This window comes from Lampetra planeri, chromosome 11 (assembly GCF_965212315.1).
Source record: "Lampetra planeri chromosome 11, kcLamPlan1.2.h2, whole genome shotgun sequence".
In the NCBI taxonomy this organism is placed as follows: domain Eukaryota; kingdom Metazoa; phylum Chordata; class Hyperoartia; order Petromyzontiformes; family Petromyzontidae; genus Lampetra; species Lampetra planeri.
Window position 1 is genome coordinate 5,040,534 of NC_136117.1, and position 10,859 is coordinate 5,051,392.

At 43.4% G+C, this 10,859-nt stretch overlaps 1 protein-coding gene across 5 annotated transcripts in view; it reads left to right on the forward strand.

Annotated features, from left to right (window-relative positions):
* The window catches only part of LOC144721223 (SLIT-ROBO Rho GTPase-activating protein 1-like), a 204,909-nt gene extending 195,435 nt beyond the window's left edge, over nt 1-9,474 (forward strand). For 4 of the 5 annotated variants that reach the window (XM_078598663.1, XM_078598665.1, XM_078598664.1 and 1 more), the window contains exon 23: nt 275-9,474. In XM_078598663.1, coding sequence (XP_078454789.1) covers nt 275-856 — 582 coding nt within the window. In that variant the 3' untranslated portion in view covers nt 857-9,474. Of the gene's footprint in view, nt 1-250 lie in introns of all 5 variants that reach the window. The other variant, XM_078598666.1, reaches the window with a different exon arrangement.
* Nucleotides 9,475-10,859: the final 1,385 nt, after the last annotated feature.

The following is a 10,859-nucleotide window of genomic DNA, read 5'->3' on the forward strand; positions in this document are numbered from 1 at the left end:
TAATAATCCTACCACAAATTAAATCAAAGTGAGAATTTGATAACTATTACACTTTGTTAGCTGTCTATCAAACCCTTCCAGGCTTGTCATGCTACGATGCTAGAGAAGTATTATCTGAATTCCTACCAAGCGGTACTCAATTTACTAACTCCATAGGAATGATGGGCTAAGTTGACCTATTTACTGAGATTGGAACTCTTAAGCTTTCTGATGGTGAGTCGCACTGGGATGTCTCTGTGTTGCCGTGTAGTCACAGTGTTTGTGTTGGGACCAGGACATTGAGGAGACGCTCAATTCCGCCCTCAACGAGCTGCGCGAGCTGGAACGCCAGAGCTCGGCAAAGCACGCGCCCGACGTGGTGCTGGATACCCTCCCAGGCGGCCCGCTACCCCCGCCGCTACCGCCTCCCTCTGCCTCCCCCTCCTCCCCCTCTCCCTCCGCCGCCTGCGCCGCCGCGACCCCTGGCTCGGCGTCTCATGCGCACGGCCACGGCCACGCGCACGGCCACGCGCATTCGCCGTCGGCCTCCTCCGAGCCGCCCAGCCCGCTCCGTGTGGCGCAGCTATCGGAGCGCCGAGGGCCGCCTGCCAGCACCGGGCAGCTGCGCCGCAGCACGAGCACCAACACGGGCGGCGGTGGCAGTGGCGGCACGGACATTCTGTCGACGTTCAAGCCGGGATCGCAGGCTCAGCCTCACCCGCCCGCGCTCAGGCCTAAGCCCTCGGCCGCTCACGGACGCCCCGGAGCCGGGTCTCCTTCGTCGGCCGGACCCGGGGCGGCTGTTGGAGGCGCGCAGCCCCCGCCCGGAGCAAAGGGTTACCCGGGCGGGCCCGGCGATCGGTCGTGCACAATGTAGGCGGGGTGCGGGTTGCTGAGCTGAGACACGCACAAGCGCGGGCAGCTGATCCGCGTCTCGCCGGAGACGGAACGGACAAAGGACGAACGGCGTCACGTCGTAGGGAAGCGTCGACTGTGACGGAATTGAATTTGTACAAGTTGTTTGCGTTAAGTGTTGTTTGTGAGAATGACACTCTCTGGAATAGTGTATGAGTAGGTCAAGTCAGAGTCTCCTCGCTCAAGTGAGTATGGAGCAGTGCTCATCTCCGTTGGCAGCCCTGAGCCATTGGTGGAAATTCCACATTGCTATGGTGATGATCAGTCACTGCATAGGACAACCACTTTTGACTGAAAATAAAATCATACTCATTTCATCAACTCTGGTGGGGTTGTGGTTGAGAAATATATATATGTATAATGATGATGATGACACCATGCATTGTATGCCTGAAGTGCATGCCTCTGAGTACAGCATAAAACCCGCATGTGAGCCAGCATTGACGTTCAGTAAATAAATGCGTGCCAAGTTAGACTATTGAAAGCCCTCATGTGGAGTTGGAGAAGTTGGAGTACTTTCCATGTGCCATTAAGCCAAGGGAAAAAACAGAAGCACACAGACCGTTTTGTTTGATAGAGATTTGTTCTAACATGCAAACAGCTTTGCAACGTTGGTAATTAAAAGCTTGCATATATCTATAAATATATGCATTGCTTTTATGTATGTTGGTCAAAACAAATGCGTTTTTTCTGCTTTTCTGAGATGTGTCACGTGCTTTGTTCTTGCAGCATTTTGAGGTCGAGGTGTCTCCCCGCTCAAATGATATATGGACAGTCCTCATCTCAATTGCATGCTCTCAGCCAGTGGTGTAGTAATTCCACATTTCTATGGAGTGAGCCAAGATTTCCATAGGACATTTTGACTTCTGAGAAAGTGGATACCAGGTTGTTGTTTTTTTTATTAAACCCAGAGGGATAATTAGGTGAGTAAACCACATACTGGGAATTGAACTGTCAACCTGACATTTATAGCACTCTAACCACAACACCACTCAGCCAACAGTAACATTGGCAGCTATGACGTTGCATTAAGTGATTGACCATCGTAGTAATACCTTGCTAGCCGCACGTGATAGACCAGTATTGGCCATTAATGATGAAGAAAAGACACGGAGTGGCTCTAAAAGAGTACTCTTTGGGTTATATTAAAAGCGACATTTCTAAATTCAGCAATATTAGGCCGCAATCTAGTACAGTCTGTACAGCATCTCTTCTGATAGTCGGACTCTGATGTACTGTATGCCTGCTCAGACATCTACATCTATCTATAATATTACCTCTTCAGCGTATGAGTAGATATCTGCATATGTACTCTAAATCACCGAACAAAATTGGTTCTGATTAAAAAAAAGGGTGGATAAAAAAGTATGCTGAGTGTTGGGCCCTTGCGACTGAACTGTTGAGAATGTACATGAGGCAAGTGTACAGTGACCTCCGATTCAATGCGATTATAAATTGGGAATGGTGAAACGCTCTTGGCTTCCGTGTTGTGCAGAGGGCTGGTGGCAAAGGCAAGCCGTAGGAGTTGCGCTCAGAAGTCCACGATTGACGGGAAAGAGCTTGAACCCGAAATTGTGTGGGATAGCCAAAGAGCAGAGACCATCGAGGTAATGTTTCGACTCGGCAGAAGGAAAATGTGATGTCGAGGCACGGTGCCATCTTGCCTTTGAATGAACGTGTAATTGCTCAGTCCGTATGTCAAGCCACGGTTTCTTGAAATTGTGAGTGGAGACGTCTGGAGAGCACGAAACTAAAGGCCGCAGGAATGATTCTAGGATGGTAACATTGCCACCTGCAGCTATACAACATTGTTTTACCTAGAACTCTTGTTCTATACATAAAAAAACCGTTACCTTCGCAATAACCTGAAGGGAAAACAACATTGTGTGGTTGTGTTATATACGGTAATTAATAAGGTTACTGTTTACACTCCAAACAGCATTGTATGTGTTGGTAGGCTTCGCAGTAAACCCTTGTACTGGTGTATAGATTGATACAGTTATTTTGTTTTACCCTTAATGACATTTGAGAACTTGTTGAGCTCAGATCTCCCTTTCAAAAGTGATGTTGTCACTGGCTTCTTAATCCCAGTCGTGGGTAATAATTGATATATGGTATATAGGATGTTGAGTAATTATAGGTGTGTAGGGTTAATTTTAAAGCCAGAATGTCCTGAACATCATCTATATTTGCTTCAATGTATTTTAATGTTTGAAAACAACTGCATGAATGTGGAAAATCAGACAGAATGTAACGGAGCTTTTTTCGAAAATTTTAAGAGCCAGATTGCCCGTATACCGCAATGCAAGACTACAGCGCCATCTATTGGGTATAAGTGTGACTACAAGTACCTTGTACAAGTACCTTGCAATTATCTTAAAAGACAGGTACCAGTAATACCGTGATAGTTCCTGATTTCCATTGTGTAATTAAATTGTCGGTACTGCACGTAGTATCGGTGGGTTGCTTTCTTGCGATTGAATTCATGTCATAATTCTTAGATAATTCGAAAAACAAACTGAGGGTATGATCTCAGAAGTCTGAATCATTGTGGTGACAGAAGGCAATGAATATTCGGGGAATATATCATTGTACAAAGCCTTAAGTCAAGCATAGCAACATACGGTACCATATGTTGATCTTATTAAAGTAATCGTGTCATCCAGTAAACAGATTGCTTCTTGCAAATGCTAACACGAGAATACATTATGTTACATAGGAGCAGGATATTATTTATCCTCCAACATTTCCCAGGACCCACCGATCCTCAGGGCGCTGCTCCAGTCCGTCAAGTACGGAAATGGGATTTTTTTTCCCCAGAGCTCAGCGCTGGACAGCTCCGGCTAAATTTAAGACCTGCCTGTAAGTAATTCGAAATGAAACTGATAACTTTTTGGAGTAACTCTCCCCCAAACACTGACATTTCTCTCTCTCGCAAGTAAGCAGACAATCCTAGTAACGTGACACGTCAGGTCAGACGGGCTACATTGTCGGTTGCAGGTTAAAACGAGGCGTCGCGGACACTTGCAGGAAAGCACATGTGTTTCGCTTGGTGACTGCACGCAGTTTTTAAGCGCTGAAGTGTTTTTGAGTCCGAACGGCCTGCAACGAGGGACATCTAGCAGTGGACTGGTGGGATCTGTGTATTGTCTTACCAGGGGAGCAAGGGACCATGTTTTCAGCATGGGTAAACACATCTGTTGTTGGACATGCTGTTCTACGTACAATATAATCCCGCAATTATACTGCGCGATCTTACGTGTGATGATTATGACGGTGATGGCAGTGTAAATGTCGTGCACGCCTGTGATGATTACAGATGGCTTTGTGTCTGTCGTGTGTGCGTGCCGTGTGCGCGTTTGCAACGAGTGCTTTTTTGAGCGTGTGTGCCGTAATTTTAAACAGTATCCAGGTTATGACCTTTTTTTACCGAACGGCAATAAACATGACGTGGAAAAGCCGCCAAGCCATTTCACGCGCTACGTAACTGCAATATTTAACATTGACACCACCATAATCACAAGAGATCACGTAATGTATCCACTGCCCAATCAAATAATGGTAAATTATATCTATACGACATTCCTCACTGTGGGATATCCAAACAATTTTAATTGAGTAATCAATTGAGCAAGCATGGGGAGCTAGCTGCTCATCTCTGTTTATAGCCCTGTATCAGTGATTTAAATTCCACGTTGCTATGGAGGGAGGGGAGGGGGGTCAGCTGTCACTCTATAGAATGACCACTGTCATCCTCTCACGAAGTACCAACTCTGGGACGATTACGGGCCAATTTGAAATCCCCCTTTACACCGTGAGCAAGCTACCAAGTTGCATGACTTACGATTACATTCATCATAAGGTTGAATTATTGTTGTTTTGTGCGACCAGAAGGATTAAATTAAATTCCTTGGCTGGGTAATCTTTTGAACTCGAAATATTCGGATGCAATTCGAGATCTCTCAAACGGTGTATCTATAGGAATGTTTAAAATATATATCCAATTATCGCAAAAGGGTGTTTGACGTGTGTACCTGTCTAAGAAAGTGAATTCTGACATCACGCATCAACATGGAATGTAATCTTACCTTGAGGCAAATCTTCACCCCCATATCATTCACCTGTAGCTTCGATCCTCATTGCCACTCTAGTATATTAACTGCAATGCATCTGATTTCACAACGTACACTGCATTTAGATATATGCATGCAGCAGCTGTTTGGTTTACACCGGTATACAACGATCATTTTGCTCTCGAAATACGAGTTATTATTACCCTTTGTGTTTGGGGTTAAAGGAGTAACATTGGTCCTTACCACGTGCACTGATTAAAAAGGTTGAAACTGCAAAGACATTACATTGCGTTTAAAAAAAAACGTGCTGGCATGTTTTCACGTTATACCAATAAACTGTGTAAGTATATATGCATGAGAGGCAGTCGTTAGGTTTCGAAAGGAAAGACAAAGCGATACCAAGAACATGACACCCACACCAAGTAAACGCTCGTAGTAAAACCGCTCCTAATGTCGTAATAAAACAACAATGCGTCCATTTATGTTGAGGGCAACTGTCGTGATGAGTTGTGTGGCGGGAGCGTGCCTACGTTTCCATCGTCTTGTTCGGTGGAATTCTATCGCATCTCTCGCACATTGCGTCGTATGCTCGTGCCTGCAAGCATACGCGCGTCTGGAGATGCGCGCGCAGAGGACAGACGGGACAGAAATTGAATTTGCTCGTCTGTCGCATGACGGATGAGTGGGTTGGCAATGGATACGGCATGGTTGATGCTGCGTGTCCCATTGCTTGCGTCCGCGCTGTTGCACCCCCCCCCCCGCTCTCACCCGCACCATCTCGACGCTGCTTTGGAGCTGTTACATTTCAGCGTTGTACATTTGTGAATAGATGCGGCCGTTGTGGTGGTGATGGTGGTGTGTGTGTGTGTGCTGCAGTGGTGGGTGCGTCTCTACCTACCCGCTAGGAGCCGGTAGTGAACGCGATCGCATACTATACGCTCATAACGATGTTACGATTATACCCAAACTGGAACAAGTTATTGTGGCCGATGAATGATAAGTATAATATGGTCCTGTTGCATATGGTGTATTTTAAGATGTGTAATATGTTTTTATCATTTTGTCACCATTATTACTATTAACATTTATTTTTTACACGTAAAATTATTTTTCCTCGAACTAGACGAAGTGCCTTGTGTGAATGGCTTTTCTGAGCATCCGTGTGTTCTATGCATCGCACTGCAAGGATAGAGATCTTAAACGCCACTTGCTTTCAGTGCGCCCTGAGCCAGCCGTTTTCACGTCTTGCCCTCACCGTTTGTTCCTCGTTTTGTGTTCCGTATCCTCATCGCGGTAGCCTCGTTTTTTCCGCAGCATTTATTTTGCCAAAACACGAAAACACACATTTTGGTTTAATGTATAGCATCGCAATGATCATCTTTAATAGTGGCCCTAAAAATCGGTGGTGCAAATTCCACTTTCTCGTGACGGTGGGCCATTCTCACCGTAGGGGGGCACTGCTCTCCAAAAAGATGGTACTCATTTTATTCATCCTGGAGGTTATAGAATATTAACTTAATTTCGAATGACCACAGCTCCCATCTGGCTGGATGATAACAGCACAATATTACCACTTAAACTTTGAATAAAAATGTGTATTGCATGGGTTTTGCCTCAAGAATGGCCCATTGCATTTATATTTCATCTAAATTTGGAGTTGTCAAAGATGGGGGACGTGGGGGGATGGTGGGAGGAAAATTCCCTTGGCTAGAGAATTCATTGGCCACTCTTGGGGATTTAGCCGGGATGTCATTATCAATATCATTTATCCTTATCAAGGAGTCTCGTGGGATCATAATTGTCTATGTAATTTAGATGGGGACTCATTTTCACATCCCATACAATGAGAATGTACCTCTGTGGTACATTTATCAGTATCGTCTTAGTAGGACAGTGAATGACCTCCAGCCCAAAGGCAGACTGTGAGTCAAGCACTTTGACCACAGTGCCACTAGGCAAAATACAAATGTCCCAACACAGCTAAACTTGTCCATATTAACCAGTTTAAAGGAGTGGTTGTATTTAATTTAACGTTGTGTATTAAGAGGTCTTGCACACTTGTTAAATGATAACATCAATTACATTATACAATGCTAGTTGAATAATCATTTACAGAACTCTCCTAGTGACCAGACCTGGGCATTCTGGAATACCCACAGTGGTTATGGAGTGGCATTTAAATACTACCTTGCAGTGTGTGTGTGGCATTAACGACATAAACCGCCAACAGCAAACATAGAGACATGTTAAAAAAGTATATTTTTTGTTTTATATGGCAGCTTTATGTGTGTGTGTGTGACGAATTCACATATTGCTCGTAAAACAAGATAACGCGTTAAGTGATTCTCCAATACATATTGCTCATGACTTCTGGAACCTGTGGGTGTAGTGTTTTTAAAGAGAGTTCCCTATAAGAGATGATTCATATAAATATGGTAATGTACTTGAACTGAAGCACATTACCCTAATGCTGACAATGTTGCAAAGGGTGTTGCAAATTTTACTTTGCAATGCTATCATCATTCATAGTGGAGTTGGCTTGATTCAGTGCCATCTATAAATATATTTGTCGCTATTTAAATGAGGGTTTGATTAAAAGTCGGAAAGCATTCTCTGGTAGTGTCACCTCGCTGAACTAGTCCAAACTTTGAGACAGACATCGGGCAAATCAAGTCCAAGGTACAAGATTGAATAAAAAAAAATTCTCACCCTCTCCCAATATGGAAATGTTTTCAAACATGACAATGTTTTGAGAAACTGCTCATATAAATACCTAAATATTACCTATGCTTACATAAGTTCGCATAACAAGCTTGAATGGGGGGAGGGACCACGTATCAACTTTAGACAGTAAAGTGATAAGCATGAAAGTAGGATTTTGGGCTACGTACTCTAAAATATATGACTACATTTTGAACATCATAACTTTTGCAATGGGTCCATGAGTAGAAGGTGGAAAAATATATATTTTCATTAATATGCATGACTAATGATAACCCAACATCTATGACCAATATCCGAAAGGACCTCATAGTTTAACGCTACATAAGCGTCGTGGCTCAGCCTATGAGAACACAAGATATATTTAGTTTCTTGAAACATTGTATCGGAAAACCTGGTTTTTGGCTGCTGTATGGGCAGTAGCATGGAAAGAAGTGGCACCGTCTAGTATAGTAACACTCAGGAATTAGGCTCTTGACAAATGAAATGTATCGATAGATGTTCAATATTTTTGGCCAACAAATGGAATCTCTGGAATGTCACTGGCTAAACTGGGAAATCCTACACTTGTACCACTTTGAAGTGGCCTAAGAAGAAGCCTCTTTAGGCCACGAGCCTGGAACAGATATTTTCACTCGTCAGTAACACCTTAGGTGGCATTACATTCAGTGGTTCCAGTGTATTTTTGTGGACGACTGTGAAGTCTGTGAAAACACATTTTAAATGAGTGAGGTTAACAAGTAATTCACTCGTATTTGCTTACATTTAAATACATCGACACGGCTCAAGTGTTGCTACCTTAGGTGGTGCCAGGATTCTGCTCTGGCCCATGGACCATTTCGTTCACAAGGTATCGATCTTAACAAAGTGGCCTCTTGTTCTCTGAGCTTTTTGTGTAAGTTGTTTACTCTTTCACGTGTTCAGCATGAAAGTTGCATTGTTTAAGAAGGTTGTGAAACGGGCAGATTATCTCACCATTATAAGCATGTGTGGATAATGTATCGATGAGAGTGTACACCTGTTCATTCGTGTGAGGCGAAGCATTTACAATAATACATTGATCCTATTTTTTTCCTGCAACTAAAAGTTGCTGAGAGTCGGCCATTAATGATGCTTGGCCAATACGTGTTTATGACAGCTACGCCTATTGTTACGTAACCACAATTATAGAAAGTCCCTTGGGTAAATTCTACAGCGAACTTTGACAATGTGTCGTGGAGATGACATCACTCGAGCGCTTGACGCCCCCACCCCCCCTCGGAAATGGTCCCAACAAAATGTTGTACGAGCTAGAGGATTAAGCATGACATTTTTAAAGTGCACAATTTTGAAACCGAAAACATTTAAAAGAAAAAGTAATATTCGTAAATGGGACAGGACCACTAATTAAAATATGTACTGTAGAAATAAAAAAAGATTTTTTTAAGGTTGATTTTAAATACAGTATTTCACTGGGTCTACAAATATCGCGATATGAGACTGGGATTTTAAGCTTCTTCGGTCTCTGTTCATCTGAATGACTCTCCTTTATGACCAAGTAACACAATTATTTGGAAGTTTACACATCGATTAGCGAAGTTTATTTTTCATTGGTTATTTTCAAAATGCGTTTTTTTGCTTATGTTTCCAAGTCTGGTTGCTTACAAAAATGCACTTTGCAGACATTGCCACAGTTATTGTGTATGTTATACGTGCATATGTACTCCAGTCATATGTCTGAATTTAGCGTGTTGAAACATTTTCTGCAGTAATGGAAATACTAATAAAGGTTTAGCCCTGATGGAAACGTAAATTTTTGTTTCATTTTATTTGAAATGTTTAAAAATGATTAATGCATGAGGTTGGATATTTTTTTGCTGGCAGTGTCTCCATGCTCACGTGGGGTTGGGGGGGGCTCTTCTCCGTTGACCCTCCTGATTCAGTGTTGGAAACTCCACATTTCCAACGGCCGTTCAATTTGGCCTTTGCGTCTGGGGGGGTGGAGGCTCATTTCTCCCCCCACCAGGCCCGCGGACTCACGGGCGGGGGAAAGCAGTCGCGCATGTGAGCCCCGCTTTTATCAATCAGTAAAACACGGTTACAATTATTGAAAAAGGGTGTCCCTAGGTTTTTTTTAAACCTGTCGGAAAAACAGTGTTGGTGGCAGGCAAAACAGGACGGCGTTGTGGATGGGGGGGGGTAATTTAAAGTCTTCTTTACATCGAGGGGCCTACCTGCCACGAGGCAATTGTTAGGGTCATCTATAATTGCCACTTTCATCACGAGGGCGTACGAGAGCGTTTTCCATTCAGGAAGTATGTATGTTGAACTTTGTTCGCACCGTGCGTAGCCAGCCATGTTAATCGGATGAAGGGTGGATAGCTCTCGAATGGAAAGGTTGAATACATAAGCTATCGGTTTTCTCATGGAGATCCCCACAAGATGGAAGGCAAAGGTGAACAGGCCATTAACACCATAGCTTGTAGAGCAAGGGTTAGAAATTCCGAGATGGGAAGGAAATTACATTTCTGATTAGGGGGTAGTGAGGAGGGTAGGTTAAGAGGCGGGTGAATATTAATGTCACAGGGCAGGATGTCGGTGTTGCAGATGCGGCCTGCAGATGTAAAGTGTGAGTTAAATCCATTTATAATTGCATTTTGATCAAAAAGGCAACTGCCATTGAGCAAAAGCCTTGGCGGTACTCCATATGCAGACATTTTACCCTCAATGGTCTATGACTTTTCAGAAAAGTTTGTGATTATCTTTTGAATCCAGGAGGGAGGAAATCTTGAACTTGACGGTATTTAGTGTGCCGACCTCATTTGGTGCAGCAATTTCTGAGGACTCTACAGTTGGCCCAGTTTGAGTCAAAACCTGTTTGCTTAGCAAGTTTCCAATCTGAATATTTGGAGTAGATGCAATGGGAAATATCTGAGTTGTACCAGGGAGCTTGATTCCCTCGGATTCTAAATGTTTTAAAGGAGCATGTTCGTCAACTATAGAAAAGCACGGTTTTTCGCAGTCAAGACCAAGCTTTGTCTAATATTGGAATTTTACAGACGTAAGGTCGGTCAGAATTGGAAATATTGTGGATGAAGGCCTTATGGTAAAATTATTTCAAACAGCGTTTAAATATAATCTTACGTGGAACTTTAAGCAGTTTTATATGGCGAATGCCAAATATCCGCTGGT